The following is a 23,419-nucleotide window of genomic DNA, read 5'->3' as shown; positions in this document are numbered from 1 at the left end:
CATTCCTTGGAAGTTGTCGCGAATTTCCAAGTAAGATGTTGGGAACGGAGGCGATTCGTTCATCGATTCTCCGACTGACTGACTGGCTGGCTGGCTGGCTGGGTTCGAGATTCTCGGGGCGAAGGCATGGAAGGGAAGTCGATTTTTCATGGTCATCCGATTCCTCGAACGTACGACGAGGAAGAGGGACTGTACCGGGACGAGCCGAGAGAAACTAATAAAGACCAGGGTTGCTTCTCGGGATTCAGACTCGAGGGGAAGGAAGGCGCGCACACACCCTCCGGAGCTCTCTTCTACCTAGCTCGTCGTTATTTCTCGATCCTTATCGAACCAACGGTCTCCCAGAGTCGAGCGTGGGCGTTTCGATTAAGGTCGCGACGAGGGGTGAAACGTTATATCGGGGTCGAGAGACTGGTTTCTTTCCTTCTCTCGCGGATTTATCGCACGATCGGATTAAAGAGCCAACGAATCGACTGGATCGTCGTGTAACGTAACGTAGCGGAGCGGAGCAACGCTTTTGCCCCAAATTAAACGCGAACATCCGCGGAAATTCGTTGTGGAACTGTTGGCGCAAACAATTTGGCGCATTTACCACCGCAGCGAATCGGTCGGCGTCTCGTCGAAAGCGTGCATCTCCCTCGCAAACCGCAGCCCCAGTTCGGCAACTGTTCGAAATTCCCTTTGCCGAATTTTCCACGAAACTTTGTATTCGATGCACAGAGGTAACGGGAAATTTTCCAAAACCGAAACGTACTCTCCGGCATCGTCCCGTAAAATCCAATCAAGTTTTCCACGCTTGGAATTCCCAGGCGACAGTTGCCGAATTTCCGTCCCGAGGAGAGAAAGAAGAGAAGAAAAAGAAAAGGAATATCCTTTATTCTGGGGGGAACGGTTGTTTCTCTGGAAGACGCATACACGCGCGTCGCGGATTAAAATGGCTGCACGCTTGGTAGGAAAAAACGGATAAGGTCGCGCGAAACGAGACGAGGAAGATGGAGGAAAAGGTGGAAAGAGAAAAGCGAGCGTGTGGCGTGGTCGTTGGCCGAGAGGCCACCCTCGTACCGGGAAAAGAGGGATAATCCGAAAGCAGCGAGGAGATGGCGTTCTCCCGGGGTTTCAGGGTCTCTCCTGCGTTTCCCTGGGAGAGAAGGGTGTGTTCCCATAGCAGATACGGGTAGTAGGGACACGGGATGCTGAGAGGGGGCAGAGGCAATCAATGCATTCCAGCACCTGCCTTTTGTGCGTGTTACAGCCCTGACAGTCACCCAAAACCTGCCCCGCCGCACTCTGTGTACTTTGCTGCCTGCGTTGTGTTGCCCCACAGCGTTTCTCATTTCTCCTTCGTTCCGCGATATTGACCGATTTACTAGCCGCGTTTCGACATTCCGCGAGCCTGTCCACTCGATGCGTTTCCTATCCGTTTTTCCTATCGATTTCACTGCGAGCCACGATACGCGCGTACGACGTGGCGTTCGATGGCGTGGAACTCTTCTAACAGCTGTCGCGCCTCGTTTCTTCCTTATTTCCACGATCATCGCCTCCGGTCACATCTTACGTAACGTCGATAAACCGCGAATCAACGTATTCCAACTCGTCCGAGCTATTTTCACGCGCAGGTCGAAATCGCGCTTCGTCCTCCGCGTTTCGAGTCCAGACGTAATAATATCGATAACGACGAAGAATCCCCGCGAGACGACACACATGGTCGATCCTCGGTGAGGACGAACCGAACCGTTCGAAACGGAGAGCAAGTTGAGAACCTCTACGGACACATTGCGGACACGTATGGGTGCATAAACCAGAGAGGATCCTTTCAGGTTCGGGCCCAGGGGCCTACCTGCCCTTTCTACCCTACGAAAATGTCCTGCCAGTCGTTGCGGAGCTTTCGTCCTGCTCGGACGAGCCTTCGAAAAACCTATGAATCACGCGCCGTCGCGTTACGCGTAAAACTCCGTTCTACTCCCCCCGTAAATCGTGTCCTCTCTTCGTCGCCGCATAGATAAATCTCGATAACCGCCTATTGGCCGAGTGTTTTCCATTCCGCGTCTCAGATAAAGCGTAACCGACCGTGTCGCGACGACTGATCGATTCGTCCGGAGTCTTGGAGAAAAACTCGACCGATTCACACGAGCCTCCCGACAACCTTCTTCGTTTCTGTTCCTCCTTTTTCTCCTTATCGTCGCCGTTTTTCCTTTTTCTTTTTTCCTCTCTCTCCCGTGGTACACACCCGGATGATAGGCAGAGTGCGATAACGTGGTTCGTGAATCAGCGTGTGCAGTGCGTTCCGTTTCGACCATGCACCAGAGCAACAACGCGGATCACGGATTTTTCGTCTGAAGGGGGGGTCTCTTCCACGGTTTCGAGAACCTACCGTGCTCGTCCCGAAGGTCAGTATCGACGAACCCCCAATTTGCGAGTTTCGTCGTCGATTAATAAACGGGCTCTCGAGACGTAAAGACGACTGGGGGGGTCTCTTCCACGGTTTCGAGAACCTACCGTGCTCGTCCCGAAGGTCAGTATCGACGAAGCCCCAATTTGCGAGTTTCGTCGTCGATTAATAAACGGGCTCTCGAGACGCAAAGACGACGACGACGACGACGACGACGACGATGCTCGACGGATGGAGGAGGTCTGTGACCTTGGAAAATTTACGAGAAGCAAAGAACGACCGATGGCGTTATGTTTGTGCCGCGATAACGTCTATCTGGCGTGGCTGATAACAATGCCAAGCAACGACGCGTGTGTACGTAGCGATAAATTCTTTTCTTGGCCGCGTTGAAATCGTGCGGTACTTTTTACCGAAGAGCGGCGTTCGCTCCGCAAGGACGGACACGAACGTGGAAAGAAATACGTTTCTGGGGCAGCTTGGAAGGCTGCGCGATGGAAAACTCGGCCTGATTTATGCGCGCTGTCTCGATTTCGCGCTCGCCACCTATTCGCGCGAGCTTCGCGAACACGCTTTCCATCCGTTGATCCGCCATGACGCTTTTATTCCGTGGCAACTCTCGTCTTCCTCGCTCGCGCTTAACCGAATTTCCGATCGTTCGAGATCATTCCTTCACGGACGATCCTTCTAAATTTAACCGAATATATTTCTCGAAAGGCTAATAACGTTGCTCGTGGCATACTCGAGATACGACACTCGATTCGCACTCGAATTCCACTCGAAAACAAGGACACGCGATAGATGCGATCGTCGAGATACCTTTTCTTTTTATTTTTCCGTTTTATCTTTTTTCGAAAAGTCGCAATCTTGGTTCGTGGAAAAATAGCAGCGCGCGAGCATCTCGTTCTTCCTCGATCGCGAAACTTTTCGCGGTGTTTATCGTACCGGCGAGCAACGAATCCGGTGCACATGCACGCCGTGTCCGTTTATTTATGTGACGAGAGAGGAACGCCAGGGTGTGCGCTAGCGTTTCCAAGTGGTATTTGCAATGCAAAACTCGATCGGCACGAAGGTCATTAATTATGCACTCCACGGTACGCAACAATAGAGCTGGACGGTGTTTCGTTTCGTGCCACGACACCCTGTCTCTCTCGATGTCGTTTCCTCGTCGATAGGCTTACGGGCGAATTAAAGTCCATACCGCGATTCGATGATTCACTCTTTCTTCGATCGATGTCCGACGCGTTACGTGCCACGCGATCTATTTCGCGGAAAATCCCTTGGACCGTTTTAAATGGAAATTCTACCGCGTTATCCGAGAAATTGCCGAGCACCGCGGTGTCGCGATGAACCACGAGTGGTAGTTGCTTTGTAATTTTCGTTCGCGTCGAGAATCATAACTCCGAGTTGACGTATTCAACTGCTAATTTCGCCCGTTATGGCATCGAGTTACGGCTGCGCGAGGAACGAAACTTCTAATTGGAACGCATTATTTCTAAACGCACGATAAACCCGAACGCACTTCCTCGTGAATCACGCGGATTAATTAGTCGGGATTACCGTAGCGGTAATTGGCCGAGGTTACGCACACTCGTCACGCTACCAGATACCGAAGATTGCAGAAATCATCGAGAATACGCGTAAATGGAAAATACGCTCGAGATCTCGTCCAAATCCGCTCGCGATGCGCGATTCTTCGTCTTTTCGCAGCCCCGTCCACTTTCGCCCATTTTCCTCCTTTTCCGCCGTTCCCTCCATTTTCTTCTCTTCCGTGCAAGCGATTCGTTGCTTCGCATTCGCGAAATGGCGATTATTGGGCCGTTTAATCCGCCGATGCGTCGCTGCAACGTCGGTCAAGCATGAAAACGAAAAGGATTGGAACGGTTACCTAGATAGAGAGAAACTCGACCATCTATTTATTCGCGTGCTATGCGTTGTGCAACGAGTAACGTTGCAGGCAAGGAAGTCGGCGAGGAGGTCGGAGAAATTAAAATGTACGAGGGTAGCCATCATGGTCGACGCTCGAGCCTGTTTTTCCGTTCGAAGGAATACCTCTCTCTCTCTCTCTCTCTCTCTCTCTCTCTCTCTCTCTCTCTCTCTCTCTCTCGCTCTATCTCGAGCTTAATTGGTCTCGAGCGTGACGGTACTTAAATAATCGAAAATCATCGATCGACCCGAACATTTTTAGAACGTCGGTCGAACAGGTATATAGCAGCGTAACATCGCCCTCGATATACCCTCTCGTGGACGACGCCGACAGCTGAAATTTGGTGGATTAGTCGCGGAAAGGCAGGGGAGCATAAGAGGAGCGAAGAGGACGCAGTCGTGGTTAGCTCGTTAGGCGAGAAAACGCGCGCGACCCGACGAGAGAGGGAATCGGAGAAATTAAAGCGTGCGTGGAAGGGCGGAAGGGAAGCTCGTGGCGCGACACTCGAGAGGCTGTTTCCCGCTGAAAAGCAGCGCCTCGAGTTCCACCTGACTTCCTCCTCGTGTCTCTTCGTGGCTCTGGTAGCACAGAGTCGCCTCTGTTCCTTCCTTCGTTCGCCGTAAATTCGCCGTAAATTCGCTCGGTACCCACCCACGCCTTCTAATCCCGTGCAAAGTTAATTACCGCGCGAGTCTCGACCCCGCGCGGCAACTCCTACGGTGCGCGCTCCGTAAAGACCCCGTATTCGCATAAATCCCGTCTGTCTCGACGTGCATGTACCTACACGCGCGTGTCCGACCCTTTGCCGATATAGGCGCGTAATACTACCGGTGGTATCGCGAGTAGCGTAGTCCACTGTCGGTACAGTTACTCTCGTCGCGTGTACCTGCTCTCTATATCGGTCCAAGACTGTGGAACGCGTGGAAATTTGCGCGTAGGTGGAGAATTTGCTCGCGAAAGAGGATAGTAATCGTCGGGGTCGTGCGGGGAGGATGGTGAAAAGGAAGCGGGTAGGACAAACCTCTTGGACGGGGGGTAGAAGAAAGGCAAGGGAGAAGAAAGAGGAAGAAGGAGCAGGAACGGGGGTCGGTGATCCGTTTGGATCCTTTCGGTTGCATCCTTTTGTGTCTGGCTGGTTCGGGGACAGGCCTCGTTGTCCCCCCTCCCCGGCTTGGCGGATCCTCATAATTGGGAAATAAATCCTGGCGCGCAGGCAGGACGTCGCACGCATTCGGCATCGGCCTGGAATGATCTCGTTTCTAAAAGCACACCACGCACGAACCGGCGTGGAAGTAATAACAGACGTCGAAACGGCGGGGAATGCGAGAGAGCGGGCCCGCGTGCTGCACGGTCTCGAATAAATAATTCATGAAACGATAAACGTGCGCGGCCGCGCTCGCACTCGCTCGCTGGAGCGCGCGAGCGCGCGCACGGATGCGTTATCCGGCCAATAGATTCACCTGCGCATAATTTCGTCGATGATTTTATTATTATTCGGCTGGTTTATTCGTCTCTGCTGGAATTACCGGTTGTCGCGAGCGCCGCGAAGCAACGGTGAAAGCGGCGTCGAAGCGATCGAGAGCTCTCTACGCACTGTCGTCGTCTCAGGTTCGAGGCAAAGGAATAAATTACGGATCGTAGATACGGCGAAGACGCGAGGAACAACGGTTCCTTTTATAGCTCGTGATTTTACGTCCGAGCAACGATAAAACGCGAGTACTCGCGACGGCGCGGAGAGGAAGGAAAAACCGGGGAAGAAATAACGAAAGAGTCGATTGCGTAGCGGACAAAAAGACGTAGCTTCCCGCCGAGAGGGAATGCAATTTGCGATTCCCGTTCTTGCGTGGTCGCACGAGCCACGATAAAACTACTGAAAACCCCGAGAAAGGAATTTCAAAATTGCGGTAATGTCTTCTGACCTGCCTCTCTCTCTCTCTCTCTCTCTCTCTCTCTCCTCCCTCCCTCCCTTTGCTCGTTTACATCGTCCCATCGTGGTGCCCCATCGGTCCGACGTCCCGTCGTCTCGAGCGTTTTCCAAGCGTGTTACCTTTCGATTCGACGGAGCGAAACGCGGTTACCTCGAGTCCGCGGGGGAGAGACAGAAATGCGAACAGTCAGCAAGTCCCATCCTCTGCTGACCGAGCACGTACATAGGAAACCTCGAGAGTAGTTTCTCCGCAGCGGTGTCAGCAACTCGCTATCGCGTGGCTCTCTTATAGTCGTTTGGCGTGGCTCGTCTGAAATTTAATGCGCCGCTGCGATTCTGGCAAATATGTCTCGCGTTCGTCGGCTAACGCGCGCTATATACCTCTGGCTTTCTGGCCAAACTCGTCCTTCTCCCCTAGAAAACTCGGTTTCGCGTTCGAATTTAACCACGATCGATTACCTTTACCTCGCTTATTTATATTCCTCCGCCTCGTAATCGGCCACGTCCTTTAGCTCTATCGATCCGAGTCGATCCGCCAAGTTGCAGCGTTAATCGGTTCCGAGGAAAACCGAGCAAGACCCGATACGTCGAGATTGCTCGATCCTATAAGTATGCAGAACTTGGACCACGAAATTCCCCTCTTTCGATCTAATGCTTAATTCAACGGGCGTTTCGCCAACTTTTCTTCGAATCTCTTCCTCGTTCTTAGCTCTTCCACGCTTTCGATTACCCATTCGTGAACGATTCCGCGAAAAGTTCTTCTCGTATTCTCTTTCTTCGTTGCATCAGCTTTTTTCCTTCTTTTCTTTCCTTTTTTCCTCCTACTCCTCCTCCTCCTCTGTTCCGCGGAATCGCGGAGAATCCGGGAACAAGAGTGGTCGAAAGTTTCGTAGCCGATGGAAGAAAAATTCGGAGCTTTCCGGTGGTGGTCGATTCACGTGATCGTTATCTCGTGCGCGGCCTATGGAGCTTCTTAAACAACGTGAATCAATCGCGTTAACCGTACCAAAAGATTACTAAATACGTCGTTATCGGCCCGTCGAGTGTTGACTATAGGTGTAAAAGGATCTGCGCGGCTCCGGTTCCTTCTTCCTTATCTCCTATCATCTCGCCAGCTATCTGTTTGCTGGAAGTATAAATACATTTCTCGGCCCGTCTGTCGCGATAAGATAGCGTTTCGCTATGTAATTCGCAAACAGTCGATGCGGCTTCGAATTCGACTCCAGAAGCCTCTTCGATGGCAGCTCGTATCGTTTCTAAACCCGTCTCTCTTCCATCCTATCTCTCCCCTCTTCCACCTTGTATTTCGCGTCGTGTTCGTCGAACGTTCGTTGCCAACAGCTGGCAATTTTCAACCGCGACGTTAACCTTTTTTAAAGTCGTTTCGAAATTTCGTCGCGCAGAGACACGTTCCGTTCGTGTTTTTGGTCACGCATTCGATCTCGATCGTTCTTATCCGAGTGTTTGCAGCAGAAATTCCTGATAATGCTTTGACAGTTCTATCTTATCGCGACTTTTTGTGGAAATGTTTTGTCGGGCCAATCGACGATAACGCTCGAACGAGATCAAACTCGGCTTGAAAGTGGATGCACGTATTTCGGCCGAGTCATTATTGCTCGAACCGTTGCTTTCGTCACGAAAGCGTTCCAACGTTTCGTTAATTCGTATCTAGGAATTTACCCCGCGCCCCGGTTATCGGCATTTCTTCATCCGGCGAAATCGCGTCGCGGTAATTTGTCCGTTAACGCGTTACTCGTAGCCAATTTAGGATCGCGCTTGGAAAGGCTCTGCCAGTAGTCGTCATCCGTGAACCTCGCACTCTCGCTTATAACGCATCAACGAGGAAATTAACGAGAAAACGAAGGAAAGTAATCGTGGTTGACGTGGAATCGTAATAAATCGGTTCTGTAACGTTTAATCTTACTTCTGTCCATAAACCCCGTTTGGCTATCTCGAATGACAAATATTTGTCGAGTCTCTCGATATTTCCGATGACGATGAGGTCGTTCGATGACCGATCGCGATACGCGTTTCGCTGAATTACGTAGTCGGCGCGTTCTCGTTGCGGCAGTATCGCCTTGGCGATTCTCGAATAATTAATATCAATTCTATGGCGCGATGTCGCTCCGTTCCGCAGCTACCATCGGTCTAGGATATACCTCGCGGCCGAGTGTCGAGCAGGACAGCGGCCACCCTTATAATTCGTGGCATTAAAATTTCAGTGGCCCCAGATAGAGAGTTTCTTTGCGGTCGGAGGGGAAAATCGACGAATAGATTAATCGAAGCGAGAGAGGGTGGATGATTTACTTGGTTCATCGGCAACGACCGAGTCCCTCTTTTGTACGAGTCACCCCCGCATTGATAGGCTGCTCGCAGCGCGGTAAATAACGAATGCTCGAATGCTATTGTACGACCCAGACCATCGTTGGGGTTGGGAGACTGGGCGGAAATGAAAGAAACCGAGATTGAAAAGGGACAGGCTGGAATTTAATTCTTTAATCGGGTAACACTTGGCGATTCTCGCATTACGAATTCGCCGGGAACGCTTCAAAGTAATAATAAGTAACGGCTTTAAAGGGATATCGTTCTTTGCCGCTTTCTCTTTAAATTCTTTCTCTGGGCACGGACGATGCGAGAGAGCGAGGGAAATTATCGACATCGGGATGTAAATTTCGCGTTGAAACGGTGCAGTGTTTTTTAATTCGCGAATCTCGAGGATCGGCCGATGATTAAATTTTCAGCTCGGGCTGGAGATTGGCGGACGCGAGAATCGATAAAACGATATCGAAGCGCGCGATAATACGCAGATTGTCGATATAACGCGATTGAAAGTACAGAGAAGAGGGAACGGAACTCTCCTTCTCGTTCGTGTCGCAAAAGTACCATCGCGCCCGTGGAAGTTATCACCTAACAGACACGTGCGATTACATAATTAATACGTCGCTGGGTTGACCGAGACGATAATAATCTCTCTCTTCCGCTCGAGTTCCGTACGATTAAACGCTCCGGCGGGAAAGTTTGAATCTCGTCCCGATCTTTGTTTCTTATCCGACGCTTTTATACCGGACCTCGCTCGTCATCGTCCCAGGTAAAACTCGGCGACATTTTACCCGGTAAAACGGAGAAAACGGAGAAAACGGTTATCTTCGTGGCGCGTTCGAAGCGGAATATCGGTGTTCCGCTTTCGATCGTGTCGTTTAACGCTTGGATCTCGTGACGGTTCGAACGACGGTATGTCGCCGATTACGTCGCATCGCTGGAATTCGACGCATCGATAACGAGACTATTTTCCGTCTCGAATCGCCGGCTGCTCCGCACCGAGGAGTCGAGCTATCGAAGCTCGCGCGAGCGTTTTATCGGGAAACGTAGTCGGTCTGGCGATCGATTCGGAATGTCGAGGTTTAACGGAAACACGGTGGTTAGAGAGTGGTTTTTCCGGCGCGATACGCATCGTCGATGTATTACCCGTAGCTCGCTTACGAAGTAGGAGCGCGATGACTCAAGCTCTGGCTGGATTTGCTCGCACGGCATGAATCGTTGCGCTCGTTAGAACGCGGAGTACGCGCGCGATACATCCGTGCTGGTTGCGAAACACGGGCAAATTGGTGCACGTTTAAAAAGCGTGACGCTTCTAGACGGCAGCCGAGAGTGTCGAGTCTCGGCAAACGCCATCGCCATCGCACGATCACCGCTGCCGCCGTGAACCGTGCTCGGTGGTCGAGTATAAAACCGCCGCCTCGTAATTTCTCCAACGTGGAAACGTCGTTGCGACGTTTATCGCGATAATTTCATCCTGTAAACTTTCATCCTTCGTGGGACGGAGACGAAACGTTGCCGCGAGCGAAAAGTTCCGTCTCTCGCGTGGGGCATAGCGGCGATCGATTGATAAACGGTCGATTCGTCGATGGATATTCGATCCGTAATTATTCTGAGCACGACCAGCACGCGGGTAGAGACGAACCAGAGAGAGGACAGTCGTGGCAACGCGTTTGCTACGCGCGAACCGAGAACAGAGTCGGGAACAAAAAGCAGATTAAGCGTCACTGCTGGTTAAGAGTCGAGGAAGAGAAAGTCAACGAACCAATGGCAGTCAGTCCCTGATTGAGCCTGAATGCCGTGTTCTGGCTTTTATTAAGCGCAATCGCTCAGATTCGGTCCCGTCCTCCCTTCCTTTCTCTCTCTCTCTTTCTCTCTCTCTCTCTCCCCGGGCTGGCCCGCGCGTGTCTCGCGCTTTTAACGAGCGTTTTACGAGCTTTTGTTCGGTCTCCTCTAACTCTGCACCTTTTGTCGGGAATGCAATACGCGAACAAAACGCGCGCGTATAATGCTCCTACGCGAACAAAACACGGACGCAATCTCGGCTGATACACGCTCCTCGGGGTCAGGCTTGGAACGCGTTCCGCGCGATAAACGGAATACCGTCGGGGAAGGTTGATCTTCGTTCTATTCCCCTCTCCCGTTTCTCTCCCGTTCGCCGGCCAATCGCTTTCACAGGGGATGTCTTGCCTTTGGGGAGATGATCGCTGGCGCGGACATCTCCGGCAACTCCGATAATCCGCGCCTTTTTATCTCCGCGAGTAAACCGCTTTTATCCGCGAGATATACGCGCGGTTTGCGTGGCGACGTTGATGCTTTGGAAAAAGCGCTCGAATCGTATGCGTGGAACGCAGAACACACGCGAAGAATACAAACAGATGTATCGAACGATGACGCGAGCGTCGAGCAAACAGACCACGTGGGTTGACATTTGCTCACAGCTCGATTAGTATCGTAAACCTTCTTCTCGGATGAGAGACTATAATTAGATTCGCGGTCTGTTCTTGACAGGCTGCTTAAAGCCTCTTTCTCTCTCCCCACACGCATCGTTAATTCCGCTTCTTCTTCGCCTCCTCCTCCTCCTCCTCCTCCTCCCTCCCTCCCTCCCTCCCTCCCTCTTCCTACTCCTCCTTCTACTACTCTTCGGGCTCGTCGTCGTTGATAGATTTTATCTGGTGACTCGATAACCTGACCTTGACACAGTCCTCGTCCAACCGTTCGCAGGAAGAGCACCGTCGATGTCCTTTTCTTTTCGGTATACTCGATGAGCTTGTCGTCTCGAGGAGAGAAGTATCTTTGCTGGGTCGTCCGATGCTTCCGTCTGGAAATAAATCGAATCGAGATTTCGCCGTGGACTCTACGCGATCATCGCGATTAGCGAATCTATAATTTTCTTTCGCCCGGTAAAGTATCGCGGTTGTGTACCGGTCGCTTCGTTGTCACGAACGAACGACCTCGAACGATGCGCGTAGGAGAAAATCGAACGAAAATCTTTGTCTCCTTCTTATTGGATTAAAAAGCGTCTGCGTTACACGCGTGGAAAGTTCCGATCGCGCGGACGTTTTCAATCGGCTTCGCTACTTCTTCGTAACGCGACTATCGGAGTTAGATCACGAACACGTTTGTTTGTAAGTTCAGTTACGGAAAGAAAATTATTCCAGCTCTCTGTCTCTAGTCCTCGGTGGAATCGCTCTCTGACATTGCAGTGACCTAAACGAAGAGATGAAAGGTTCGCGTGACCTTTCCAAGGAGAAGTACAAAGGTGTCGCACCTGTTGTTCGCCGGAGAGGAGATAAATATATAAGCGGGTTAAAAATAAGTTTATTTTCACGGCAAAATTCGCATAAACGCGAACATTGGGACACGCGCGTCGATGAGAGTATAGGCGACGAGACTTTCTCCAGCGACGACGTTCGGTAGCCCAAGAGTGGTTTTGTATACGCGCTGGCGCGCGACTATGACGGCAAAGGCGAAAATAGAAGCCCCTGGCTCGTATCGCGTTTCGAGCTCTGACCGGTAGACAGTGACGGATATCAGGCAGGGAACACCGAACACGCGTGACGATTCTTCGCTTCGAATGGACAAACTGATTGGCAGTATTTATTGAAGTAGGTGTCTTATGCTCCGCAGAGAAACATGCAGTCGACCTCGATGCCGTGGAACACGTTCATTCCGCTGCCGCCGCCAGGAAGCAGGCCGCACGCTGCGCCGCATTCCGGAATGACGGCTCATGTGGGCCATCATCATCCGGGACCAGGTGCAGCAGCGGCGCATTCAGTGACTGTCGCGCAGCAACGCGAACGGGAGGAACGGGAACGAGAGGCGAGGGAACGAGACGCGAGAGAGCAGCGACAGCGAGAAACCGAGAACCTGGGGATGAGGGAACACCACCTGGCCGCGGCCGAGAGACTGCACAGGCAGGCCGAGGCCAGGGACCACGTTGCGGCGCAGCAAAGAGCCGCTTATTATGCAGCCACTGCACCACCGACTCAACAGGTACGTATACGCGACGTGGTCGTTTCTCTTCTAATCGGGTACGATCCAAGGTACGACCGCGCGTTTCACCTTTCCACGCCTTAATCGCTCCGTTTACCGCGAACCAACGGATCACATCCGATCAGGATTTTCCACGTCGCGAGGATATGTTCCTCGTCGTTTCCGACGTTTCACGCGTGTTCAATCGTGTATCTGTTATCCGATTTGTTTGCCGCAGGTGTCTCGACCGTCGAGCGTACCTGGCAAAGTCGAGTATCCACCACCACCGGCGCACTCGAGAACCTCCAAGTCGTCGCTTCCCGTCAGTAGTCTTCACGAGAAACAACCACCGGTGGTAGGACCATCGCACAGTTCTCTGCCAAAGGTCGAGCCAAACGTCGGTCTGTTCAGTTACTCGACGCAGTATCAGCCACAGTCGTCGTACATGCACGACATCAAGGTAAAGAGCGACGTGGGACAGCCGCACAAGTCGCTGCCGAGCAAGAGCGGCTTGGCCGGCGGTCTCGAGAGGGATCATCACGGGCGGGAGGTGCTGCAGAATCCTCCGTCGTTGCTGCAGGACCACAAGAGTTCGGTGATAGTGAAGAACGAGGGTCGGGAGCTTCCAAAGGCGCCGACGTCGCAACAGCACTCGCCCAGTCCGAAGATCATGCCGTATCTGAACGTACAGTCGGTACCGTCGCAACACAAACCGTACGAGTACAGGAGCCCGACGCAGAGTCCTCACCACCTTCACCACCTGGACGGTCTACAGGCGGCGAAGAGCATACCTCAGGGTCATCACAGAGGCAGTAGCGGGTCAACGACTACGACACAGTTACCCAGTCCGCACGGACATCCACCGCATTCGCACAATCGACAGTCACCGCACGCTCAGCATCCTCATCAACCACCGCATCCATCGCCACCCGAACCGCGTTATCTTACCAGGCCGGAATCCGGCCTACCTTACGCTACTGCCAAGTCCTCGTATCCGTATCCACATCCGCATCCGCCCACGGCCTCGCCGACCTCGCATTACGCCGCGCCGGCAGGCTCTAAGCCGAAAGTCAGCAGTCCGGCGCCGCCTCACATTTACGGCAAACCGAATTCCGGTATCATGACTGGCACGCCGGTCTGCAGAGCCTCCGAGCCGGCAGTCGCAGCCCCGATACCTCTCACCTCGAAGGCCGGTAGTTCGCCTTACCAGCAAGTGCCTCACCATCACGGGGCGCCACCACCTCTCCCACCACCCGCGCACAGTAGGTCCGTCTACGATCCTAGGGGATACACTGGTTCGATGCCGGCCGCCAAACTACCACCGCCGCCTATTCACGGCTCACCACCGACCGCCGCGTCCGCGCCTCTGTCCAGGCCGATCGCGCACCCCGCGCATCACACCAGTCCGCATCAACAACCTGGACAGACGGTGCCACACGCGCAACCACAGATCAACGCCTCCTTCCAAACGCAGCCGCTCGATCTCGGGGTGGAGAGATCCGGCTCGCCCAAGAGGAAAGCGCCGACCCCGTCGATGACCGAGGTTTCCGGCCAACCGGTCTCGCTGGAGGTTTGCAAGAAACGCAGGACCGAGGAACCGCAACCGTTATCGTTGCAGTGCGTCGGTCCACCGGTGCTCTCGAGAGTGAGCGAACCGAGTCCGTTGATCGCCTCGGCCGCCACCTCCATCACCACCGTGGTCAACACGACGGTTGCACTGTTGGCGCAGTCGAACGCTCAGGCGACGCAGGAACGCACCGTGACGGCGGTCAGTCCAACGCCTCGAACAGCCAGCGGTGACGGTTCCGTACGGCCCGCGAGTACGGGTAGCGTGAGCTCGTTGAACCCGACGGTGAGCGCGGCGCCCAGTCCGGCGCCTATACCCAGTCCAGCGCCCTCCACGGCGCCAAGTCCAGCGCCCAGCGCACCCGGTACGCCCGCCAAAGCCAACCCTAGCACGGTCGACAGCGAAAAATCCAATAGTCCCGCGCCAAGGCCACCGAGCAGCACCAGCTATCCCGTTCACAAGCTGAAGAAAGCATGGTTACAAAGGCATTCCGGCGAGGATGGCACGGAGGACACGACCGGCGTCGTGGGTAGCGGTTCTTGCGTTACCCTGCCTATGAACATCTCCCAGGCACCCTCGCAGTCCTTGAACAACAAAGAACGCGACACCTCCTCCAACGTCTCCGGCAACGCGACCACCACCTGTTTGCCCAGCGCCGTCAATTCGATTCACAATATCGGTAGTATGGCGGTGAACAGTATCAACAAGAGCAAAGTCACTGCCAAAAGCAGTCGTAAATCGGCCAACAAGGAATCGTTAAACGGACACGCCACGGACACGAAAACGTTACAGGAAGACTCTTCTAGCAGCGACCCGGAGAGAAAGTCGCCGCCGAAAAGGAAGCCACCCAAGGTATCTATATGGATCGTATCTATCGTATTATTTTGATTTCTTCACCATCCATCCAACCTTTCGATCGTTTCGGTATCTGTTACTCGTCGTTGCCTATATATATTTTACTTGTTATTCTTGCATGATTCTCGATATAGGTCGTATTCTCTCCATGTATAATCCCTATTATTCCCTTTCCTAGCATAATATAATACCCCGCCATATCTATTTTCGTATGTTCTATCTTTCCCCCATTCTACCGTAGATTGCCAATATCGTTTTAGACCAAAGGTATTTGCTCGTGTTATGCGCAATTAGTAATTAAACGTGTGGAGCATGTTACGCGATCGAACGACTGTGTATATGCGTGTCTCATTCCGAAGCCCGATACCCACGACGCAGTCTCTAGTTATTCGAACGTTCTATATTTGAATTTCCCGCCTGCCGGGCCGCCATTTTGATAACACTACGCCACGGCAGAGATACGTTCCGCCGCAAGTAGAAAGGTGGTCGTCGCCGCCGCCGTCGTCGTGGTCGTGTCGCCGCTGTGCGATATTGCCGGGACTTTTTCGCATCGGATTTTTTCGCACTTGCACACGAATATATGTGTCCCACGTATTATTATCGATCGTGCGAGATGTATAATTCTCGGTGGATAAAACTGGTAAAGTGTGTTCGAGTGTTGGCATTCGATATGCGCGTACTTCCACAACGAGGCAACCTAACCTCTTTCTTCTTACGCAGAAACCACTGTTTCGATTCTTTCGAGCTTGTTCGATGTCTGATAATCGACCGAGTGATTTCAGATTCATCGGAGAAAACGTCTTATCGATGATTAATTCCGGTATTTCCCCCGTGTTCGTTAATTCATTCGAAATTATTCGAGTTATTGCATGTTACGTAGCACCCGACGCGGAATCGATTTGCTTGTAAATGGGAAGCCGTATCGTGTGCGATATATAGAACAGGGTGCGCGCGCGCGCGCGCGCGTCTCTAAGTTGGTAGTTTTTGGCAGTAGTTACGGCAAGAGCATGAACTTCCTGACTACTTAATAATCTGTGCCCTGTGGTAGGTAAAACGAAAGAAGGGCGCAGCACGGAGGCAGCAAACGACCGCGGAAGATCAGCGGAGGCGAAAGGAAGATAAGCAAGGCGGAGGAGCTGGTGTAGGCAGCGAGTCTAGTAACGAGAGCGAGGCTGGTTCTGCCAGCGATACCAGCGAACAGTTGGGTTCCATTCAACCTACATCGAGGGTGCGGCATACCACCGCCAATTCCAACAATTCCTCGGGAAACGGTTAGTTGACGTAGCTTCTTGTAAATGGACTTCTTCCCATCAGGTGAACTAACTATTCACTTGCAGGGTAAGTGATCCGCGTTCCATGGTCATACGCTTAATCTCCTCTCCCCGTAGAGCTGTGCGTGAACCGGAGAAATTCAGGAATACAGTCGAGAAAGGCAAATTCGACTCCATGTGTATTTACCTTCCATGTACCTATGGCTTAATCTCGAGACCACGTGGCAGCATATTTCGCCTAGCCAGTATTCGCGTTCTTTCCATTTCCTGATACTCTTCACGTTCGCCGAGCTCTTCGAACCATTTTTGCAATCCTGTTTCGCGCACTTACCCTGTCTCGGTATAACGAGAAACGTTTCCTTCTTTCATATACCTTCGTATGTAATTGTTACGAAATGAATAAGAGAGATGATGATACGGATATCCGTTTGATACGTGTGTGTATATATATATATATATATATATATATACGTACACGTCTATGATATCTTGAATAATATAACGAGCTTTTTAACACTGACACGCGTTATTTATCGTATACAAACTGCGAGATAACTGGCGTTCGCGATGGTTCATGTGGATCGTATTGTTTGTTCTGCAGGTAATAACAAGGAACCCAGGAAACGAGGTAGAAGACCAAAGACTACGAAAGGTAACGAATTGGGCGGAGAAGATCAGCAACCTCGTCAAAAGAAAGAACGTAGAGACGACAGTGCGAGCGGTGGTAACAATGGGCCAGGTGGAAGCGGCGGTAGGGGTGATCCCTTTCGTAGACCTCCGATATCGCAATTGAAAAAAACCGGTGACAGTTGGTTGCAAGACGGCGCTTGTTTCGAAGTAGCCCCGAAATTGGCAAAATGTCGTGAGTGCAGATGGACACCGCACCAACGTTCCAAAAATCTTCCTCAAAATATTTTCTGCAGATTTTATGCATTCCGTAGATTACGGTACACGAAAAATGGACAGTTGGCTATAGCGGGATTTAGCGATCCTCACAAAGATGCGTCCGAGGTAAATATTCCAAGCTTCTGCGTTGCTCTCATGCTCGACGAGATTTCTCGTCGTTGGAGGAACAGTGAAACGGACTGTCGTTTGGTTTTTGTGTTACAGGTAGATCTTCGATTATGGTTACCAGGAAAAGAAAGTTCGGATACGAAGAAGGACGAAAAGTCCGACAAGAACGATAAAGAAAAAGGAGACAAAGAGGATCTAGATCTGGAAATGGCGCACAGATTGCTTCGTCAAGTTGGAGATCAATTTTGCGATCTTTTGCATCAAGAGAAGGATGCGCTCCAACAGCATATGACAGAAGGTAAATTTCCTTTGCTCTATCGAATTCCCAACCGTTTAGATGATTCGAATATTCTTCCCCCGAATACGGTTATAAAATCTCCAACTCGATGTTCATATATTCTCTCGCATGCTTCATAATGTCCATGTCAAATCGTTAACATGCTATTATACATATATATATACATATACATATACATATATATATATATGTATATATATGTACTTGTGTAAAACGTTGTCGAGAATAAAATTTAAAAAGTGAGAGTGATTGCGAGCATACGTAAGAGGGAGAGAGGAGAGAGAGAGAGAGAGAGAGAGAGAGAGAGAGAGAGAGAGAGAGAGAGAGGGAGGGAGTAGTAGAGAAAAAAGAAGTAAAAGAACATCACAATTATAGCATGTAATTTAATCATTTGCCATTTCTTTTGTTTTCATTTCTGTATTAGCGTAAATTTACGTTCGATACGTTTGATTCAAGATTTTCTCGAGCATGTTATTATATGTAAACGAAACGTTGCTTTGACTATTTACTTTGTTCGCATGATTTAACGCTTTGTGTATCGATTGTTTCTTCACCTTGACAGCAAGTTCGGGACTTGTAGACGGAACAGTCGCTTGGAAGAGAGTGGTGCAAGGTGTTCGAGAAATGTGCGATGTTTGCGAGACTACCTTGTTCAATTATCACTGGGCTTGCGGGAAATGTGGTTTCGTCGTGTGCATCGATTGTTATAAGGTAAGAACGTTTGCCTCTATTTTCATGAATTCATTCCTCCGTACACTTTTAACTAATAATGATACATGATGACAAATAATCCGTTGAGAACCACGTGATAAGTATTTATAAAATACATCGAGCTTTTTAACACTGATACATACAACGTGTAATAATACCGTTAAATATGCAAACGTAATTTTACGCACAGCGATTTCATGAGAAAAAAATATCGACATTAACAGGGACGCAAGAATGGCACGATCAAGATTTGGGGAGAAAGCGGGAAGGATAGAGACGACTTTTCTTGGCTTCTGTGTACAAATAGGCAGGTACACGAGCCCGAACGACTTATGCTCACGCAAATTATTGCCGGCGATAGCTTGATACGTCTCGGACAACGACTGCACGAATGCCGCGCGGAATGGGGAATACCTCAGCACTGTGGTTGCACGCTTGTCGTTCAAACACCTCCCAATGAATATTTACGAAATATGATAAAAGGTGATTCGGTACCGGTTCTGAACGGTAATGTCAAACAGGAAGTTAAAGAAGAGAAGAAAGTGAACGAATCGAACGGTTCATCGGAGAACAAAACGAACGGCGAGGACAAGAATTCGCCGTTAAACTGGCTGGCGGATGTGGCTCTACAGAATCAAGATAAAAACGAAAGCGCTTCCAGTTCGGATTCCGACGAGGATCGGGATGGCAATTACTCGACCTTGAGAGAATTGCTTATCCGACCGTCTCATAAATCAAACGGCAGTGGTTCTAGATCAAATTCACCGACGAATAATTCCGGTAACGTTAACGTTACCGCCGGGAACAATGCGCAAAACAACGTCGCAAAGTCTGGCAAAAAGTCGAAAATGGACACGCTGGACGAGGTAATATCCAGCGTGATAGAGCACAGCGTGAAAAAGGAACGAGAGGGTGAGCTGGACGACGAGAAACCGAGAGAGCTGAAGCATTTCGTGAGAAGATACAAATGGACGCAAAAGGGCAGAGAACCGTTGCCTATACGGATTATGACACTTACCGAAAGCAAGAGTCTTTACCCGGATGTGCCTCACTCTTGGCTCTGTGACGGGAAATTGCTCAGGTTAAACGATCCGAACAATCCGAATAATTATAGAATTTTTCAAGATCAATGGAAACGCGGGCAACCGGTGATTGTGTCAGACGTGTCCAAGTCGTTGGATATGAACTTGTGGCATCCGGATTCGTTCGCCAGAGACTTTGGCGACGAGAAGAACGATTTGATCAACTGTATGACCGGAAATCTGGTACCGAATCAGCCGATGCGTAAATTCTGGGAAGGGTTCGAACACTTCTCCAAGAGATTGAAAGACGAGAGAGGGAATCCGATGTTGCTGAAATTGAAAGACTGGCCACCCGGCGAGGACTTCGCGGAGTTATTGCCGTCGAGATTTGCGGATTTGATGAAAGTTTTGCCGTTGTCGGAATACACCCATCGAAACGGAAGACTGAACTTGGCCAGCCGGCTACCAGACTGCTTCGTAAGGCCAGACTTGGGACCTAAAATGTACAACGCTTACGGTTCGGCTCTTCATCCTAACAAGGGCACGACTAATCTCCACCTAGATATTTCCGATGCGGTTAACGTCATGGTATACGTGGGAATCCCCAAGGATGCAGACAACGACGAACACATCAAAGGTATTTATTTACCGTTGTTCTCCTTTACAGATTATTCTTCGTCGATTCGATTCGAAGGAGATTTTCGTTATTTGAGGTGTTATTAACGAGACATGGTCGCGCGTATTCGCGTATTACAGAAGCACTGCGAGCGATAGACGAGGCCGGCTGTGATATCCTGACACGCCGACGTGTTCGCGAACGAGGAGAAGCACCGGGCGCATTGTGGCATATTTATGCAGCTCGAGATGCCGATAAAATTAGGGATCTGTTGAACGCCGTGGCTTTGGAACGTGGGGCTCGTTTGGAGCCGCATCACGATCCGATCCACGATCAAAGCTGTTACCTCGATGGACCTTTACGAGAACGGTTGTACCGCGAATATGGCGTCGAAGGGTAAGCAATCAATCCCCTTTCGTTCAAATATTTTCCTCGTTCTTCTCTCGTGTTGCCGCAGCAACTTTTCGTGGGAATAAATAAAGAAAATCTTCTGTCGTCTTTACAGATACGCTATTGTACAGTGCCTAGGCGATGCGGTATTCGTGCCAGCTGGCGCACCGCATCAAGTCCGCAATCTGCATAATTGTATAAAGGTAGCCGAAGATTTCGTATCTCCAGAAAATGTGTCGCACTGCTTCCATCTAACGCAAGAGTTCCGTGCACTATCGGACACGCACACGAATCACGAAGACAAGTTACAGATTAAGAATATAATCTACCACGCCGTGAAGGATTCCTTGGCCGTTTTGAGCAACGTGAAGGAAGAAACTCTTGCCAAACTGAAGTCGAATAACGAGATAAAGAAGGAGGAGACGTAGCCCTAGGCCCCTTGTCGCGGTCGCAAGGGCCGTTGATCGTTGTTTGACTAAAGCGCTTGCTATACCAAGCGAGCGCGCAACCTGTTACCGGTCCTGTATCGCTCTCCCGAATGGCATACGCCGGGATCAGTTCGAGACGACAGGAGGATTAATCTAAGATGCTCCGAAACCTGTATCGAGGTGCAAGAATTTGTTGTGATATTTGACGAGTAACTCAAAAGTTTGATTTTCGGTATTGGCTGAGCCAATGAGATTATTCGTTGTTTCATTTGAATTTCCTTTTACGTATACTTTCCTTTCTCTCGAGCAACGTGTACTTGCGGACATGAAGTCCGCGAGTTTTTTTCATTGAAGCATGGAGTTGGCGACGCGAATCCCCGCGCACAGCGTCCATTATCATTGTGATACCAGGAGGAGGACTTTGGATCATGCATTATTTGTAATTACTTATATCGTGCCTGTATTCAATACATACTGTCTATATTATATAAATGTAGATAATGGATTACTGTGTAATGAATTCTTACTAGCAACTACGAAAGGATCGTCTAGAGGTACCTTTGTGCAATTAGATGTCGATTAAATTGTTAGCTGGATCAGTGATACTTGTCGATCCGCGTTACGTGCTCTCGTGATCTGGTGCTTTTTGGTATCGATTCAACAAAAGCAAACAACCGCTTTGCCAAATGGCCGATATATGTTTCTCGCTACGTTCTTGTGTTCCGCGCGGTAATGAGCATAAGAGGAAAACACTGCCTAAAGCTGTTAGCATCGGTCCAGTTTACGGATGAATCGATCTTGGCGCGTTAAGTACATTAATGCAATATACGTGATAATCGCAGTTCGGCGGCTTCCTCGGGTATTATACATGTGCGTCGTGTCTGTGTGTATATATGTATATACACGCACACGCATTTTTTCGGTTTGTCTTTCTTCTTCGAAAAATATATCGGCTATACCGAGCAAAGTTTGTTCGAAGGGGTTTGTATGACCATCGTCGTTTAAAGCAAGGCATCAGAACAAAAATAACAAGAAAACGGCTAAACAAATCTTTCGATATTATCTTTACGGGATACGAGATACCCAAGAATAGACGCTATTGAATTTAATGTTTTTATAGATTGGATTGACGTTGTGGCCCAGTGATGACCCAGTAAAAGTATAAGGGGGTAAGAGGAAAGAGCGCAAAGCAAAGGAGAGAAAAATGAAAAAGAAAAAAAAAAAACATTAAGAAACTGTTATTTTTGTCGAATCACGCAAACCGTCTATCCGATAGAGCAGCGATATTCTAATTGTATTGTAATTAATATCGATAACTATGGTAACATTATTTAATGCAAAGTAAAGCTGTAACGACTTTCGAAGTGCCAATGTTGAACGACGTGGACATTCTCGCGTGTTTACACGTTGTGTATCGTACGCGTATAGGTAGACAAGAAAAAGGAAGGAAGGAAGGAAGGAAGGAAGGAAGGAGGGAAGGAACAAAGAAAAGAGAAGGAAGAAAGAACACAGATTAGTCATGCAGAATTCACAGATGAGAGGCCGAGTTCCTATCATACAACTTTTCTCATATAGAACAAACCGCTGCCTGTTCACGGTATGTTGCGCAATGTCTGAATTCTTGAAAGCCATTGCCGTCCTCGTTCATTCTGTTCCACGACGTCGTTTCTTACACGCTCTCGCAACCGGGGCAATATAATAATAGTCGTACCGTTCGCAATCCGGTCACAGTTTCAACGTTAAACGAAAAGGCAAAGAGAAGGAAAAGGATAAGAAAAAGGGGAGAAAAAGAGAAGAGAAAAATAGAGAGAGGAAGGCAGCAGCTTTCGAGGACAGACGTTACATGTGTGTAATTTAACGTCTCGCGCCGTTGGTGCGCTTATCGATCGTCAGATGTTCTCTACGGCTGGTAATCTCGAGACCGACGTGTAAGCAACAAGCGAAGAACAAGAAAAAGGAAAAAGAAAAAAATGAAAAGAAAAGAAAAAAACAAATCACGGGAATCCTGGAATCCGCAATTTCTTTGATCTCAACATTCGTCTAGCATACAACGACTTGATTAAATAATATTTAACGAGTAAATTTTTAAAATATCTTAGTGTTGATAAGCAATGTTAATATTACGGAAATTATAACAAAAAAAAAAAAAAGTACCCTTATTATTCACAAGCGACGATAATGATAATTGATGATAATACGACGATGTATAAAGTTATAGAGAAAAAAAAAAAAAGCATACTCTGTGTATTATTGCTGCAGACAAAGCTATTATTCGTTCTCCCGCTACGTGTATGTAAATACATTTATACATACTTATATGTATACATATACATATATAAATACGAAGAAAGTTAGGACTTAAGAGATACACACTCCATGGATATGGACAAAAAAATACACCTTACACGCGTAGATAGATAGTTTATTATACCATTATTAATTATTATTATTATTATTATTATTATTATTATTATTATTATTATTAATTATGATTATGATTATCATCATTATTACGATTAATTATTACGAAAAATACCGATATTTAAATGTTGCTGAATACGTGGCGAAAAGAAGCACGCGATTATGAGCGTCTAGTGTATAGATGAAAGTGATTCGAAAGATTGCCTGTGCGTGCATCGCGTGTGTGCGTGTATGTTGTTTTTTGTGCGAAATTCCGAAAGAAAGCACGAAAGAGAGTGCGAATGAGAGAGAGAGA

General features: G+C 49.4%; 1 protein-coding gene across 1 annotated transcript in view; it reads left to right on the top strand.

Moving 5' to 3' along the window:
- Kdm3 (Lysine demethylase 3) overlaps window positions 1-22,838 on the top strand; it is a 179,613-nt gene extending 156,775 nt beyond the window's left edge. The window contains 9 exon segments of the mRNA XM_017907126.1: window positions 12,169-12,552; window positions 12,770-14,950; window positions 16,002-16,224; window positions 16,826-17,235; window positions 17,335-17,536; window positions 18,099-18,247; window positions 18,472-19,906; window positions 20,026-20,281; window positions 20,391-22,838. Of these exon segments, the coding sequence (XP_017762615.1) occupies window positions 12,169-12,552; window positions 12,770-14,950; window positions 16,002-16,224; window positions 16,826-17,235; window positions 17,335-17,536; window positions 18,099-18,247; window positions 18,472-19,906; window positions 20,026-20,281; window positions 20,391-20,703 (5,553 nt within the window). The 3' untranslated portion in view covers window positions 20,704-22,838.
- Window positions 22,839-23,419: the final 581 nt, after the last annotated feature.

Source organism: Eufriesea mexicana, unplaced genomic scaffold (assembly GCF_001483705.2).
Source record: "Eufriesea mexicana isolate 0111107269 unplaced genomic scaffold, ASM148370v2 scaffold6940, whole genome shotgun sequence".
NCBI classification, from domain to species: Eukaryota; Metazoa; Arthropoda; class Insecta; order Hymenoptera; family Apidae; genus Eufriesea; species Eufriesea mexicana.
Note: the sequence above shows the minus strand (reverse complement) of the source record. Positions and strands in the feature narration are given on the sequence as shown.